Source organism: Leptonotus elevatus, chromosome 12, assembly GCF_054856555.1.
Source record: "Leptonotus elevatus isolate MCC_2025b chromosome 12, RoL_Lele_1.0, whole genome shotgun sequence".
NCBI classification, from domain to species: Eukaryota; Metazoa; Chordata; class Actinopteri; order Syngnathiformes; family Syngnathidae; genus Leptonotus; species Leptonotus elevatus.
The window spans coordinates 17,585,989-17,603,980 of NC_141250.1; the positions used below are offsets into that span (position 1 = coordinate 17,585,989).

Genomic DNA, 17,992 nt, shown 5'->3' on the forward strand with positions numbered 1-17,992 from the left:
TTTTTTTTTTTACATAGGACAGTTCAATACAGTGGTGCCTGAGTTTAAATCTACTCATTTGACAATAAACAGCAGTTTGACATGTAGTGAAAAAATCTTCAAACATGAGTCTTCACGTTGTTTAATGCCATTACCAGTTGAAGTTTACTGTTAAACTACTGTAAACATAAAACAAAGCGAATTACATGTGTATTTAAAACAACCAAATGTTGCCTTATGTATAACAGAACATTTTATTGACATGCTAATGCTAATAGTTAGCATCAATAGTGTGTTATTAAAAAGCAATTGATATTCAAACACAAACTGTGGACCAACACATTCATTTATTTATTGATTCATTCATTCATTTTCCAAACTACCTATTTAATTACTCCATCTTACTGAGTCACTGACAGTACTAGTAGTAGAAGTACTATTCTTATTCGTTTGTGTCTGCATATCCGTTCTATCATACCTCATGGTGGCCAAGATGGACACACCAGAAGGAGCAGCACAATCAATTGGATTGCAGCATTAAATCTTGATATTACTCAATGTTTTTGTAAAGTACAATATAATAGAGTGTCATGTTGGGTCGTTGAGGGGCTAAGGCTAGAACGGATTCATGGAATTTCCATTCATTTCAATGATGAAAGATGATTTGAGATGCATGGTCATGGAACAAATTAAAGTTTTATGTTAAGTCACCAATGTATTGTGGCAAGTGAGTACACACAAAAAAAAACTGTCAATGTTTCTTGTAAATTGCTGATTGTTGATTGTATCCATATTCAGCCTCTGCGGGCACAACCAACGGCTGTACCAACAACATGGCTGCGTGCGAACATCTGTGCTTGCCACGGCCGCGGGGCCTCTTCACATGTGCCTGCGCCACAGGCTTTATACTCAACGCTGACAACTCGACCTGCGCCCCTTACGAGTCCTTTGTTGTCATTTCCACGCTATCCGCTATCAAAGGCTTCAGTCTCGAAGGGGCGGACCACTCGGAAGCTATGGTGCCAGTGGCAGGGCGAGGTCAGTCATTGGCTAGTGTGAGATGCTAAACTTGTGTAGAGAACCAAATGAAGGGCTATTATTTTTCATATTTAAGAACGGGACCAAACTCTTGATACTGTTTGTGACATAAGATGAGATATTGTCGTGATAATGCTTGACTTTAAAAAGTGAACATTTAGTTCATTTCATGTCATGGCTTCTAATGAGATTATTTTTGCTCTTTCAGGCCGTAATGCTTTACACGTCGATGTGCACATGGCATCTGGTTACATCTACTGGTGTGATTTCAGCAGCACGGTTACAGCACAGAACGGGGTCAGAAGAATCAAGACAGATGGCTCGGGGTTACGTAGTGTAGTGACAAGTGGGATAGGACGAAATGGGATACGGGGCATAGCTGTGGACTGGGCTGCAGGTATGCTGTTTTTATTTCCTACCATTTAGACATACGTCACTCTTTATTAGGGCTGAACAATTTTGAAAAGTAATCTAATTACTTTTTTGCAATTTTTTTTAAGGTCCTCTTCCCAAGTATTTATTAACAAACAAGCAAAAAAAAACCACAACTAATCTGTATTACAGAAAGCATTATCAGATTATTATGCATAAATGGTTTCTTATAGGTAACACTTACGCCTAGATAAAGGAAACTGACTCATGAATTAATATTAAAGACAGTTTATTTATCGACTTCCATTTAAAGTTAACTTACTAACCACTTTGAGTTGCAGTCTTTTAAGCGTTGACTATGTCAACTTCACACAGTGGCCTTAACATGAGTCAATAAATCACAAGTCACATTAACGCAATAATGCAAAAATTGTGTGGCTTTATCACTTCAACTTTTTCCTGCTTCATGATACAATAAGTAAACATGGATTGTACTTCTAAAGCACTGAATTATCTGCATACTAAATAAATAAATAAGAATTCTATATATACAAAATGAAGACTACTGACAAACGGATTTATTTTTATTGCAACCTTTGCTTTTTGAAAATTGCATTCTACTGCAATGCAATGTCGATTTGAATTTGATTACATGAAACTAATTAAACTTGTATTTCAAGGCACCATTTTAAATGTCAGATTCATGAAGAGGGAAACAACTATTTTATTTAAAAAACAATAACAACAAAATTCTAAGTATATAATTGCAGCTGAAATCCTATAAAAATATACAACTTAAATTAAATAAATTCCAAATAAAGAAATGTATTGTTGAATGTGAAAATACAATATATATATATATATATATATATATATAATATTTTTTATTTTTTATTTTTATTTTTTTTATTTAACATTGCTTGTGAAAATAATTTTAATACACAATTTAACAACAAGCGTCAATGCATGTTGATGGTGATGATGATGATGAAAATAGATTCTTGAAATCTGTTAACTTTGTCCCCAGGAAACCTTTATTTCACCAACGCCTTCCTGACAGAGACATACGTTGAAGTTCTTCGCCTGGACACTCCGTTCCGAAGGGTCCTGTTGAAAACCCAGGCGGACATGCCGCGCCACATCGTGGTAGACCCTCGAAATAGATACTTATTCTGGGCTGACTACGGCCAGAACCCCAAAATTGAACGAGCACTCTTGGATGGAAGCAACCGCACAATTTTAGTATCATCTGGAATTATCACCCCGCGGGGTCTAGCTCTGGATCAGGAAAGTGGATATGTCTACTGGGTTGATGACTCTCTGGATATGATTGCCCGAGTCAGCCCCCAAGGAGGGGAAACAGAGGTGGTGCGCTACGGCAGTCGCTACCCAACTCCTTACGGGATCACCGTGTTTCAAGGGAGTATCATTTGGGTGGACAGAAACCTCAAAAAGGTCTTCCAAGCAAGCAAGGAGCCCGGCAGCGCGGAGCAACCTGCTGTCATAAGAGACAACATAAACATGCTGAGAGATGTTAGCATTTTTGACCGGCGCATGCAGCCAGCCACAGCCCACGAGCTTAACAATAACCCCTGTGTCAACGCCAACGGAGGCTGTGCCCAATTCTGCTTTGCTCTGCCAGCCACTGATATTGGCATCGCATCCAGAAAATGCGCGTGTGCGTTTGGGAATCTCGCAGCAGATGAGCAGAGCTGTGCGGTTTCAAAGGACGACTATCTCATCTACACTACGGAGAGCACAGTGCGCAGTTTACGCCTCGACCCAGAAGACCACGCCGTGCCCTTCCCCGTGGTCAATGTGCCACGCACTTCCGTGGCGCTGGATTTTGACCTCACTGACCGAAGGATCTACTTCACTCAGAGTTCAGGCGCGGGAGCTAGCAAGATCAGCTACATCAGTTTGTATTCTCCCACTTCAGCTCCAGTCGTGGTGGCTTCAGGTAGGCAACAGTGTTACTTATCATCTTTAAAACCCTGTCAAGGGACTTTATTAGATTATTTCTAACTATAAAAAAGACTGAGAACTTTGTAGATTCTTGTGTGCACTTTCGGGATATCGGCGGCGATAATCGGCAAGACGATATTGGGCTTTTTAACGAATATCGGTATCGGCATTTTTAAAAAAAATCTGACGGCCGATAAAAGGTAAATCTAAAACCATTTTAATCTTAGTGAAATTTTCAGATGACATTATAAGAGATGCTGCTGACCCTGGGAACCTTCTGAACCATTTGTTTTTGTTCGACATTAAAACTAAATAATGTGAACGTTTAAGATGTCAGGTATTTTTAAATTTTGGAAAAAAATATTTACTTTAGAAAACTATAGAGAGCTATGGTATTTACTTGTTTAAGTTTCCATTTAACTTTTTAAGACGTACTGATAACCTTCAGAGCTCCCTGAAAATGTTGTTAGAAATTTAAAAGGATGTCTATTCTTTAACATAATAAAAAAAATTACTTCTACATTTTGTTTGAAAAGTCTGAAAAATTGTTCAATAAATATGCTTTAAGACATTACAACAAAGTCAAGATTGGCATTTGTGTTTTAAAAAATGTACATGCCGATATCAGTGGGTGTTGGGTTATTCTTTTGACCCAACTTTTTTGTTTAAATGCATAACCCAAAATGTTGGGTCGGCCGCAAAATAATTTAGTTTGAGTTAAGTAACTGAATACAACAACAACAACAACAAAGAAAGAGTTGTTTTGTGAAGCCCAGGGGCAGTAAATACAATGAAAACAGCAGGGGCTCCAAATTAGAACCCTGTGGAACACCATGTGACACATATATAAGTGTGTTGAAGCATGGCACCGATTAATACCCTAATTAAATGTGGAAATTCAGATCCTTCTCAATGATTTTCAAATGTAACTGTGGTTATTACTGTATGATGTGACAGATCTAGGAGCCCCTGACGGCATTGCATACGACTGGATAAATAGACGGATTTACTACAGCGACTATGCTAACCAAAGCATCAGCTCAATGTCTGTGAATGGATCTCAGAGGACTATTATTGCACACGTGTCCAGGCCGAGGGCCATCATTTTGGACCCCTGCAGGGGGTAAGGCTTTCCCGCATTGTACATTGTTTCTTGAAATTTTGCTTTGACTTTTCTGATTTGAATCCTATCTTGTCGGACAGATACATGTATTGGACGGACTGGGGAACCCATGCAAAGATCGAGCGCGCTACCTTAGGTGGGAACTTCCGAAGAGACATTGTGAACAGCAGTCTGGTGTGGCCCAATGGACTGAGCTTAGACTATGAAGAGGAGCGGCTGTATTGGGCTGATGCTAGCTTGTAAGGCTAAATCAAATGTTGTATTCTGACTTGTGGCTAACTAGCAGTTAGGTTGCAAATATGTATAATAAGGGTGCACCGATCACAATTTTCTGGCCGATCCCCGATCTTTTAAAAAGTCTGACCCGCCGATCCCGATTTTTGCCGGGACCAATTTCTTTTTTTAATTACAAGCAACATATACCTTCAGTGTTCCAATCTTGTTTTATTGGAAAACATTGAACAATAACAGTGCAATATTACAAATGGGTTTTAACAGTGGCTGACTTTTTGGGAGATGAGATTTTTAAGGGATCGACCGATCACCGATCCTCCAAAATTAAGGAAATCGGGGCCGATAAATCAGCTGGCCGATTGATCGGTGCACCCCTAATGTATAAAATCCTCCTCACAGGTATTGCTGTCTTTGTTGTTTTTGCTCCGCCATCAGACAGAAAATTGAGCGCTCTTCTCTGACCGGATTGAATCGGGAGGTCATCGTCAGCACGGCCATCTACCCGTTCGCCATGGCAATGTTTGGGCAGTTTCTTTATTGGACTGACTGGAACACACGTAGCATCTACCGTGCCAACAAACACGACGGCTCCGACCCGACGGTAATGATTCAGAACCTTCCGTCTCGGCCGATGGATGTCCATGTTATGGCCAGCGGGAAGCAGCAGCAATGTGTCAGTCCTTGCGAGCAGTTTAATGGAGGCTGCAGTCATATCTGTACACCAGGTATGAATATTTGTATTATTGTCTTCCCGGCATAATATTACTCATTCACTGCCATTGCCGGCTGTAGACGTCAAAGATCCATTTTTCCTGGGCTGGCAGTGAATGACTTAATAAAAAAATAAAAACATGAATTGTGATCCTGTTAGGGCCCAATGGAGCTGAGTGTCGCTGTCCATCAGAGGGCCACTGGTACCTCGCCGACAATAAGCACTGCATCCTTGATAATGGCACTCGGTGCCAGCCGGGACAGTTTACCTGCCTGAATGGCCGCTGCATTCGTTCACAGTGGAAGTGTGACAATGACAATGACTGTGGAGATGGCAGCGATGAGCTGGAGAGAGTCTGTGGTAGGGCGTCTTTACATTTGTCAACTTCTTTTTTTCCCCTTGTGTTGATTTTCTCCCTTGTTTGACCATGAGTGCAAAATTCACTGTCAAAGTCCTGCTTTTTTTTCTTTTTCTTTTTTTTTTTTACTAACAAGCTGTCTTTCACTCTAAAATAATTGCTTCTTAGGAGTCAAGACTGATTTCAACTATTTTGGTGTGTATGCTTACTCCTTAACTACAATTTAATGAACAAGCGCTTAGCAATAAATCAATACTAATCACAACCACTTACATCTTTGCATGCAGTGCCTCAGTTCCTGTCATCGTTTGTAGCCTTGTCAGGTAACTTAAGCATTCAATGCCTGTCTGCCAAAAGCGTTTTCCTGCAAGTCACGCATTCCATTTGTTAGCCTTCCACACATGCGACCCAACCGTGTTCACCTGCGGCAACGGGCGATGCGTGCCGTACCACTACCGCTGCGACCACTACGACGACTGCGGCGACAACAGCGACGAGGTTGGCTGTCTGTTCAGGCAATGCGACCCCAACGCAGAGTTCGCCTGCAACAACGGCCGCTGTATTTCCAAGGATTATGTTTGCAACGGCATCAATAACTGCTATGACAACGGAACCTCAGACGAGCTAAATTGCCGTGAGTAAAATACGATTATTTGTAAATGATATATATTTATATATATATATATATAATTCATAATGTATGAATTGATTATTTAGCTGAAAGAACCTGCCAGCCGGAGCACACCAAGTGTCAGTCGACCAACATTTGCATCCCGCGTTCATACCTGTGCGATGGCGACAACGACTGCGGAGATATGAGTGACGAGAGTCCGACGCACTGCGGTGAGCATAACGCCAGCTAACTAATTTTGTATCCAATAGGTATTCTCTATTCTTAGATGTTTTTGGAGGACACAAATTTTGTTGAATATACTGTTCCTATTTACCTGAAAAGACACATTTTGCCGTGGCTTAGCTAAGCAATGTCTGCCATCTAGTGGCGAATAGTGTTATTATAACCCAAAACTAATCCGGGAATCATTTTTATAATTTTCCCAAATTATTGACATGATCTTTCACTTTTTTCCACCTAGCTACCTCCACATGTTCCCAGAGCGAGTTCCGTTGTTCCAGCGGTCGCTGCATCCCCGCCCACTGGTACTGTGACGGAGGGGCCGATTGTGCCAACGGCTCTGATGAACCCCTCTCCTGCAGTGAGTGTCACACAACTCTTTTACCCCAAATAGCTCTAATGGCCTTTGCTGGCTTTGTGTGTCTGAACTTATCATCACCACCGTCACGTCCCCCTCCCCCCGCTTTTTGGTGTGTGTGTGTGTGTGGGGGTGTGTGTGTGTGTGTGTGTGTGTGTGTTTGTGCCTGTCCGCCCATCTAAGAAGTGGTGAGTGATGCGGCGGAGAGTGTGAGTCTGTGCGGTGTATCTCTTTGTTGACGAGGTGGTCAGCCAGGCCTCCTATTGTGTGTTGGATTCGACTGTGGCGCACCCCCTCCAACCTCCTTTTGTCCTGCGGGGGTCATTTAGCTTCACTTTGGCTTTTGTTTAGCTAGCTCGCCATGCATGGGAATGTGGACTTACTAGGGCTATTTTGTTGCAGTGTTGCATTGCCCACTTTATCTTTGATCAAAAATGTGCCAATTACAAAAATACATATCATCGCTGTCAGGCGGAATCCTCGCATCTCCAAAATCACTGCTTTTCGGCAAATAAAAAACAAAAACAATCGTGAGTTACTAAAACTGCATCATTGAAGTTGGAATTATGCCTCGTATTGCTATGCTGTTCAAGTGGAAGTCAACCGTAAACATTTCTTGACAATAATATGTTATATGTGACCTCACTAGTCTAAACATGACATTCTGATATTACATTTGTGGAAAAAGAGTTATGAAGAAAAATCCAGCTATTTTTATATTTTTTATTATATTTTCCCACTTGACATCACAGTTGCTCAGGGCTCAGGTAACAACCAATCACAGCTCACCTGTTTTCTAAAGTTGACAAAATGGCTGCTCCCTGAGACGGATAAAAACGGCTGGGTTTTGCTTCTTAACTCATATTCCACTAATGTAATATTAACCAGAATACCGGCATTTTTAGACCAATGCAGCTGCATAGAACATATTATAGTCGAAAAATATTGGTGGGGGGTTGACTTCCCCTTTAACTCATTCACTCCCAGCCATTTTCACAGAAGCAATCCCCTTCACTCCCGGCTATTTTATTGGGTTTTGACTGATTTTGCAAGGCCCGCAGAATATTGTGTTCTATTGCTATAAAAACATGGAATCTACCAAAAGAAATATTAGAGTCTCTTCTTTCATCAGGAAAAAATAATAATATTTCTACCTGTTTCAGTTTGGCAGCAATTATCATTAGAATATAGCTAAATTTCATCATTATTCACAAATCTATTTAGAATTGTTAGTAATTGAGTTTTTTTCCCCAACATGGCTCTGGTTGATCTCTTATACTCTGCTGCCACCTGCTGGCCGTTACTACAATTTTTTCAACTGTTGAGAGGCTGCATCAAAGCCTTCTGTATGCTCTAGCATTAAAAACAACAACATGAAAAAAAACGTATAAATGCGTCTTTGGGACACTTAAAACATGTATATATATAAATAGAACGTATTTATAAGTTTTTGGGAGCAAATGAGTTAAGTACCAAAATCAATACATCGCCAAGCCAAAATAATGTTTAATCGTTAATTTAATAAGCAAAAAAATCTTAGAGCCACGAGTGATGCAATAAATACAGCAATGAGCTGACGAAGCAGTTTCGGTGGCAGAAATGAATCTGCACACACTTACCCTCGACTTTTAACAAAAGAGGCTTACGCAAATGTGTATAATCGAATTGTTATCATTCGTTATCGTCAAAAATTCATCCAGACTTTCAATCTTGAGACAACATAATGCCACACGGCTCCCACAGATTGAAAATAGAGGATTTAAAAAAAAATGTGTTTGCAACATTTGTCAGACTGTTGAGCATTCAAGAGATTTAGCTGATTTGTTTAAAGTTATTTTCAACACTTTAAATTGCTGAATAATGCGTGAAAATAAGATGACGTGAGGATGGATCAATAAAAAAACAAACATGAGATTTCCACCCATTTTGTACTGACAGAATTTGTGTAGTAACATAACTTGAATTGATGTTCAATTTGTCTCTGTAGCCACGCTAGCCAGGACGTGCAATGCAGACCAGTTCCGTTGTGACGACGGCAGATGCATCGCCACTTCCTGGATCTGTGATGGCGACAACGACTGCGGTGACATGAGCGATGAAGACCAGCGGCACAATTGTGGTATGCACGATACCAATTATCGTCAATATCAGTTTCTTCATTCTGCCGCTCACTGAAAATGTCATTATTGTGAAGGTTGGTCTTTGAAGTTACGCCTTCCTGTTTTTTCATTTTTTTTTTTAAATACAGTTAGGAATGTTCGGACCGTGACACCCGGGTCATCGCCCTCGCCTGTTCACCCTTCTCCTAATCATCTTTCTCTGTTTGCATCCAGCCAACCGCACATGTTCAAGCGCAGAGTTCACCTGCGCGAACAACCAACCGCCTCAGCGCAAGTGCATTCCTCAAGACTGGGTGTGTGACGGAGACGCAGATTGCACGGATGCGCTGGATGAGCATCAGAACTGTTCGCGGAGATCCTGTGGCGTCAACGAGTTCACCTGCAGCAACGGCCTCTGCATACGCAGCTCCTACAGGTTACGCCAAATAATACTCGTTTTGCGACGACGGCGCCATGACGTCATCGTGCTCCGTTATTCAAAATCAGGTGTGACCGGCGAAACGACTGCGGCGACAGCAGCGACGAACAGGGTTGCACGTACCAGCCGTGCCAACAGCATCAGTTCACCTGCCAGAACGGCCGATGCGTGTCGCACGACTTTGTCTGCGACGGGGACAACGACTGCGGAGACGAGTCGGACGAGCTCGAGCACGTGTGCCGAACTCCCCCGCCCACGTGCCCCACGGGAGAGTTCAGATGTGACAACGGACACTGTATCCCGCTGAGCCAGGTGTGTAACCGGGACGACAACTGCTCCGACAACAGTGACGAGAAAGGATGCGGTAAGTGTTATACTGTTGTGTATCCGATATTTGTTTTTCCTGTGATATCCTGATAACTGTTATCGCCCCCACTCTAAAAACAGTTGAGTAAAATAATGGACAGATTTGACACAAGTTGGAGTCAAGAAATGTGTCTTTCAGCATAAAACAACTCATAAATATTGATTAGATTCTTGAGACAAAAAATTGGGTAATTTTGTATAAAACAACCCAGAAAGTTGGGTCAAATTGACCCATGACGTGGATCGGTCCATTTTTTAAAATCCATAATTGGGTTACTTTTTACCTAACTGTTTTTAGAGTGTGTGACTTTTTAAAGTGATCATTTTTATGGGGTATAGAGTTGGGCTGGGTATCGATTCTAATTTCCTCAATCGATTTGATTTCAATTCACGAGAGTTCAGTTGGATTTGATTTTGATTTTTTTTCCTCTTCAATTTGCTTCACTTCAATCCGATATTGATTAATTATGGAACATCCATTTTTCTTAAATATCAAGTACATGATAAAAACTCCACAAACATTACATTTTGCGGATGCAGTCACTGGTTAAATGATTTAGTTTATAAATGAAAGTAACACGTTATAATCACTATATTATATATATATTTTCATAATTCTAATTCAATAAATGTAAATCGTGTACCGGTATATTAAAAAGATTCTGAATTGTCTTAAAGTGTAATAAGTCAGGTTTTTCATAAATATGAGAAAATACTTAAACAGTCAGATACAAAAAAATAAGGGTTTTAAAATCTATTTTCTTATGAATTTATGGGAAAAAGACAAAATAATCAATTCATGCTTTTATGAATCGATATCAGGCTTGAAAAGGAAAATCGATTCAATATCGATTATTCGATTTTTTTGTTAATCCTAGCCCAGCCTGAACTCAATTCAACTCATTTTACAGCAAAATGTTTTTGAGCTAAAATGGCCTAAAACGTACCTTGGTTCACTTGAAGGTCATTCCGTGTTAATTCACACAAATCCCCAGAACCTACCCAGTGACATTTCTCCCATTTGCCAGAATTTTATTCTATTAATTTCTTATGATATCAAAAGAAAGAATGGTTTTCGATTTATGGCCTTTAAAAGTTTGGGTCTGTTTTTACTGCCAGAAACATAAATAGGCAGTTAAAACAACAGGTGACCTACTTTGAAAATAGGACTATATGAAAGGTTTAGTTCATAGTGAAGGATTTGGATCATCAACGTTTTTATTGGCTCAAAATGTTGATGAAAAGCGACCTGTGGCCTGAAGTACAAAATGGTAAATTTGAAGCTCTCTGAATACATAATAAATATCCCAAATATGATGATAAATCAGTTGAAACCCCACCAACACTAAATGTTTACAAGATATGGTCTCCCAAAATGTCCTAAAAATGCCTTGCTTGCTTCCATTAAAAAAAAATCCAATTAAAGGGTTAATATCTCTAAAAATAGCACACCTATGCTATTTTGTATGAGCAGATTCTGTGGCGTGGTACCCAAACTTTAAAGACCCGAAAACAGTTTGAGCTAAGCGGCTCAAACTTCGAATTCTTTCTTTTGACATTAAAAAGCACCAAAGCAATAAAAATGAAGCAAATTGAAGAGGTGTGTGAATTTCACTTAACCGTCTCAGCTCCCATGGATCGATTGCATCATATTTTTTCCGCTGCTTGCCTAATCCCAGGCATCAACGAGTGCACGGACCCATCCACCCACCGCTGCGACCACAACTGTACAGACACACCCACTAGCTTCATCTGCGCCTGTCGCCGCGGCTACCGCCTGATGTCCGACGGGACGACGTGCGACGATGTCAACGAGTGCGCCGAGACGCCGAGCGTGTGCAGCCAGGTGTGCGAGAACACGGTGGGCTCGTACGTCTGCAAGTGCGCCCCGGGCTTCCTCCGCGAGCCGGACGGGCGCAGGTGCCGCCAGAACAGCAACATCTCGCCTTACCTCATCTTCAGCAACCGCTACTACCTCAGGAACTTGTCGACGGACGGGCAGGCCTACTCGCTGATACTCCAGGGACTGACCAGCGTGGTGGCGATGGACTTTGACCGCGTGGACAAGCGCTTGTATTGGATCGACGTGAGCCGTAGAGTGATTGAAAGGATGTCCTTCAACGGCAGCAACAGAGAAGTGGTGGTCAACGGAGTTCTGCACGGCGAGGGCCTTGCCATCGACTGGATCGCCAGGAAACTTTATTGGGTGGATAGTTTCATGGATTGCCTTAAAGTGTCGGAACTGGACGGTCGTTTTGAGAAGAAACTGGCTGAACACTGCGTGGATGCGAATAACACTTACTGCTTTGAGAACCCCAGAGCCGTTGCGCTGCATCCCAAACAAGGGTGAGTAGAAGAAATGTCATGATTGAGATGATTCTTTATCCTCTGCAAAGATCAACAATTTTTACTGCCGTGCTGAAGAGTATGTACTGATGATTTGATACCCAGTCACATTTTTGGTCTCTAATTGGTTATTTCTCCTCAGATGTGGCAGTTCCTTGTACAGCATCTCAAATTAGAGACACAATATTGTGCCAGACGGCTGATTATTTTATCATGTACTACTGTTAAGTCATAATGACTGCTTGCACAAATATGAAAGTACACCTGAGAAAAGTAATTGGTTATTTAATTAATTAATCAACTATTTTAATAACCAAGTAATCTTTTAGAGCCATTGTTTGAATTAAAATTATCCAAATCCTCCAATTTCAGTCTCTCAACAGTAAATTTTCTCTGATTCCTGCATGCAGACCTTCATCAACGTATTATTATTTTTTTTGTATTTAATCAAAATAAGACCTTTGCAAACATTTGCTTTTTTTATATTAACTCATTCACTGCCATAAATTCATTTAAAAAAAGAAAAGATTATTCAAACTTAGGGGCAAGAGGCGATTAATTTTTTAAAAATTGTAATTAATCACATGACTTCACTAGTTAACTCACGATTAATCACAAATTCTATATGTTCTAAATGTACAATAAAACAATTCTAGGTTTTCATACTCTTGTTAACAAAAGTGGAAAAAAAATGTTAAACTAATAGAAATAGTTCAAATAAATTTTTGACGTTTATAGCCGTCAACAGCATGGAATGAATTTAAAAAAAAGAAAAGAAAATTTTATTAAAAATTCGGGCCGTCAGGTGATTAAAGTTTTTAATTAGTAAACTTTAATCACAAATTTTATGCACAAAACTAAATGTACAATGAAAAAATCTAGACTTTCAACAAAAGTGGAAAAAAATGTTAAACTAATAGAAATAGTTCAAATTAATTTTTTAACGTTTATAGCCATCAATGGTAGTGAATGAGTTCATTGTTAGCTAAATTTGACTCCATTATTGGATTACTTGACAGAATAATCAATTGTATTTTTATTATCAATTTAAAAAAAAATTCAATAGTGACAGCCCTATAATGAAAGTTTTTTTGGGGGGAATTGTAAACTCCGCTTTAAAACAGTATTATTGATATTAATCAATAAATAAATAAAAATCTTAATCATCACCTTCCCCCAGTGATAAACAACGAACTCCACCTCATGCACATTTGAAACAGGGTTTGATTGCTATATGAGTTCTCATTCAGATTTTGCCTCTTTTTAGTTATGTTTACTGGACCGACTGGGGTGACAAAGCTTTCATAGGCCGAGTTGGAATGGACGGAACCAACAAAGTGGCGGTCATCACCACCAAGATCGAGTGGCCCAATGGGCTCACCATCGACTACACGAATGACAAACTCTACTGGTCCGACGCTCATTTGAACTACATCGAGTGAGTCCATAAACTCTCGTCGCTTAGCCTACAATAGAAACTTTTGAACCTTGCAACTTTAATCCACCTCGCTGTTTCAGGTACTCGGACCTGGATGGTCACCACAGACACACGGTGTACGACGGCGTGCTGCCTCATCCGTTCGCCGTGACCGTGTTCGAGGACACCGTCTACTGGACGGACTGGAACACACGAACGGTGGAAAAAGGCAACAAATATGACGGTTCTGCTCGCCAGGTTCTGGTCAACACCACGCACAGACCGTTTGATATTCATGTGTGCCATCCTTACAGGCAGCCCATTGGTGAGTTCCGCTGTGACTTCTCTCACCCTGTGCAGTTATTTACTCAGGTTTAGATTACCGGCCTAACAATACGAGTCTTGTATTTGTCTAGCTATTGTAAACTGAGATTGTTTGGACCACGTCTTGCTTCTTCCGCTGGTAGTAAACAATCCCTGTGCGGTGAACAATGGCGGCTGCACTCACCTGTGCCTCATCCGTCACGGGGGGCGGGAACACACCTGCGAGTGTCCGGACCACTTCCTGGCAATGCAAATAGGAGGAGTGACCAGATGTCTTCCCATGTGCACCAGCACCCAGTACAGATGCGCCAACAATGAACGGTTTGTCCGGATTTTGGATCCCGTTACTTTTCCCAACATAATTCCATCACATCGTTTTTGATATAACATAGTGTTAAAGCTACTGGATGCAGGAAATTCCATTTCGAATTGCTACTGCCACCTGTTGACGAAAAATGAAACTGCACACACACTTTTTTTTTTTTTTTGCACTCACACTTATTCACATAGACAATGCTCGAATGACGTCACATACCCCAGACAGAGGGCGCTAAATTCAAACCCGAATTCAGTCTAAAACTTTTGGCCAGAGGCTTGCAGGAGTACCCATTGTGTGTTAATCTACTAATTAGAAGATGTTTCAGTCATAAATGGTCAAATAAAAAAGCAGGACAACCTCCATATTGCAGTTTTAATTTCATTAACGAAACGAAACAAAAATATTTTCATAAACACACATTTTTCACTGGACGAAAACTAGGCTAGACTAAAACCCTCAATAAAAAACAATAACTCGAACTAAATCAGTATGCATTTTCGTCAACTTTGGACATTTTAGTTTATGAACAAAGACGAGACAAAAGTTATATGATTTCGTAAAATTCTGCCTCTGCTAATCTGTCACTGTGACACTGCCATGTGACACACCCCCTTTGAAATCTGAATTATAGCTATAACATCACATGAATCCAAAGGCTATTATGTTCCAACAATAATATTAATCCGACAGCTAATTCATTCTGGCTAAATTACTAGCTCGTAGCATGGAGCCATAGTAGCCATACACTTGTTGATATACCGTTATTGTGCGTGAGTTGTTTTTCATCAAAAAGATGAGAGAACATTTTATGGGAAATCGTTTTAGATCCGAAATGTTCAACATTATCTGCTGACAAAAAATATACAAGGGTAAAATTATTGTCCTGATATCTTTTCCCGGACTTAAAGACAAAAATACTAGATTTATAGACGGCTAAAAAGTTGACTACATAAATAAATAAAAACAGGATGAGGTTGACTAAGTATGATTAAAAACTAGCAAGCGTGATTGATACTGGACTAAAACTGAGACTCAATTTTAAAATGTCTGATAAAATTAACACGAATATAATGTATATCAAAGCTCTTCCTTGTTGCCCGTGTTGCACCATCAACAGTTGTATTCCGATCTGGTGGAAATGTGACGGTCAGCGAGACTGCAGAGACGGCTCGGACGAACCTTCCACCTGCCCCGCGCGCCATTGCCGACTCGGACAGTTTCAGTGCAATGGCGGCAACTGCACCAGTCCGCACTTCCTGTGCAACGGCAAGCGAGACTGCCACGATGGCTCGGATGAAGACCCCGTCTTGTGTGGTCCGTTTCACTCCCGTTTTCATAAAGTGTTGCTAACTTCGACGTCATATTGAAAATGCTCGTTACCCCCCAGCGACACACCGATGCGAGCCTCACCAGTGGCAGTGCACAAACAAGCAGTGCGTCCCCGAGTCGTGGCAGTGCGACGGCGAGGACGACTGCGGCGACAGCTCCGATGAAGACGCTACCCATTGTTCCGCCAGGACGTGCCGTCCCGGACAGTTCAAGTGCCGCAATGGACGCTGCATCCCCCAAAATTGGAAATGTGACACCGATGATGACTGTGGGGACAATTCTGATGAGCCTTTAGAGGAGTGCAGTAAGTGAACTTTGACCCTCCTTCTTTAAACCCAGTATGACATAACTAATAATTTCCTCTCAAAGTGGGTCCAGCTTATCGATGTGACAACCACACCGAGTTCGACTGCAAGACCAACTACCGATGTGTGCCTCTCTGGTCTGTATGCAACGGCCACGATGACTGCAGAGACAACAGCGATGAGCAGGGCTGCGGTGAGTCCGTCAGAGGCAGCAGAACCTCAATAGCGATTTTTAGAGGTTCATCAGCATTATTTGAAGAATTTTTTAGATTTACACTTTTTCCTCAATTTTCCAAATGCATTTCAATGGCCGTCAATTATACGAGGATTGTCAGAATTTGTCACCATTCGCTACTTTGTCCATTTTTTAAATGCATCTTTTTTGTCATACACCTGGTTAAAAAGTGCACAATCCCCCTCTATGTGGCTCCCCAGTAGTACTGAACTTTTAACTCATTCACTGCCATTGACGGCTATTGACGTCAAAAATTCATTTGAACTATTTCTATTAGTTTAACATTTTTTTCCACTTTTGTTAACAAGAGTATGAAAACCTAGGGAAAAAAATATTGTACATTTAGAACAGATATCAAATTTATGATTAATCGTGAGTTAACTATTGAAGTCATGCGATTAATTACAATAAAAAATCGGGCAATTGAAATCGTAATTAATTGCATGACTTTATGAGTTAACTCACAATTAATCACAGATTTATATCTGTTTTAAATGTACAATAAAAAAAATTCTAGGTTTTCATACTCTTGTTAATAAAAGTGGAAAAAATGTTAAACTAATAGAAATAGTCCAAATTAATTTTTGACGTCTATAACCGTCAATGGCATTGAATGAGTTAAGTTGCCCGTCCCTGATCCAGACTTCCCATCTTGAGGTGGCATAATGCCACATTGCTCCCGCAGACAGTTCAGGTTCATTGACCATGTTTGGACATACAAGGTTTCCGCCCGACAGCAACATATTGATGAATAATGTGTTTTCCAATAATACTTGATTGTATTTTAATTTATCATGTACCTATGATGAAAAAGCGAAGCGTCGAGAGTCTCTGCAGCCAAATGCACATGTGCAATAAAATGAAAGGGGCAATAATTGCAATCAGTATTTAAATTCTGTTTCATTCTCCACATTGACTTTATTTGTGGAATCGTTTTACACTGCAATGTCACACAAGTTCCATAGCTGACGCTACGTCAACATGCCGCCTACATACGAGCCAAATCATGGTCCGAGCTGAACGGAACTATAAATCACAAAATCATTGACTCGCGTGTGCGTTTAAAAAGAGGGCCGCAATTAGCCGGCACTTCAGCTTCCAGTCCAGAATTACACATAGCGATGACATGAAAGTATCACCACCCCCCTCTTCGTCCAAAGCAAATTTATGAGCTGTTTGGTAGTATAGGTCAACATTTACGTGTGTGTGTGTGTGTTGTTGCTCTGTCCTTGCGTGGGGGCACCGGTTCACACACGAAGCTTTGTAGTCCACACACACTCGCGGGCGGCCCTCCCGCCTCTTATCAGAGGCCCCTCACTCCATTAGTGCCATGCCCGAGCGGGAGGGGAGATCGGTGCTAATCTTCCCGTAAGAATGCAGCAAATGGGCCAGGTGGAGGATGAGGAGGGCAGCGCTCGCCCCTATCTTCGACACCCGGCACCGTGTGGTGGAGACGGCTCACACCGGCTCTCCTACACTTCTCCTCTCCCGCATACACACACGTAGCATGAATACAGGTCAGCCATCTGTCTCGAGACACGCTCCTCCACTACCCCCCCCCCCCTCCCTTTTGTGCTTTAATTAAGAAACGCGATGCCTTTCATTTCAAACTTTCGCTTATTACTGAAGACCCCCGACGTTGAAGTTATGAAACCAGTGAGGGCTTTTGTGTGAGTGGAATGTCAGTGCTCAATCTGTCATTTAAATTGGGTATCACAGGTGGTGAACCTCGTAAGAATAATGAAGTTTGCGGTGAAACTAAGTGGAATGGATCTTATGAAAACAACACCATACAGTACAATACGTTCCATGTGCCCGTTT

The 17,992-nt window shown here is 41.0% G+C and overlaps 1 protein-coding gene across 3 annotated transcripts in view; it reads left to right on the forward strand.

Annotated features, from left to right (window-relative positions):
• The window catches only part of lrp2a (low density lipoprotein receptor-related protein 2a), a 55,039-nt gene that overhangs the window by 25,112 nt on the left and 11,935 nt on the right, over positions 1-17,992 (forward strand). For 2 of the 3 annotated variants that reach the window (XM_086091871.1, XM_086091869.1), the window contains exons 38-59: positions 778-1,017; positions 1,226-1,414; positions 2,417-3,349; positions 4,312-4,477; positions 4,558-4,716; positions 5,147-5,436; positions 5,583-5,783; positions 5,950-5,976; positions 6,069-6,104; positions 6,173-6,415; positions 6,499-6,624; positions 6,876-6,995; positions 8,980-9,111; positions 9,326-9,527; positions 9,599-9,894; positions 11,576-12,242; positions 13,510-13,680; positions 13,761-13,984; positions 14,127-14,304; positions 15,420-15,616; positions 15,690-15,935; positions 16,001-16,129. In XM_086091871.1, the coding sequence (XP_085947997.1) occupies positions 778-1,017; positions 1,226-1,414; positions 2,417-3,349; positions 4,312-4,477; positions 4,558-4,716; positions 5,147-5,436; positions 5,583-5,783; positions 5,950-5,976; positions 6,069-6,104; positions 6,173-6,415; positions 6,499-6,624; positions 6,876-6,995; positions 8,980-9,111; positions 9,326-9,527; positions 9,599-9,894; positions 11,576-12,242; positions 13,510-13,680; positions 13,761-13,984; positions 14,127-14,304; positions 15,420-15,616; positions 15,690-15,935; positions 16,001-16,129 (5,172 nt within the window). The remainder of the gene's footprint in view (positions 1-777; positions 1,018-1,225; positions 1,415-2,416; positions 3,350-4,311; positions 4,478-4,557; positions 4,717-5,146; positions 5,437-5,582; positions 5,784-5,949; positions 5,977-6,068; positions 6,105-6,172; positions 6,416-6,498; positions 6,625-6,875; positions 6,996-8,979; positions 9,112-9,325; positions 9,528-9,598; positions 9,895-11,575; positions 12,243-13,509; positions 13,681-13,760; positions 13,985-14,126; positions 14,305-15,419; positions 15,617-15,689; positions 15,936-16,000; positions 16,130-17,992) is intronic. The other variant, XM_086091870.1, reaches the window with a different exon arrangement.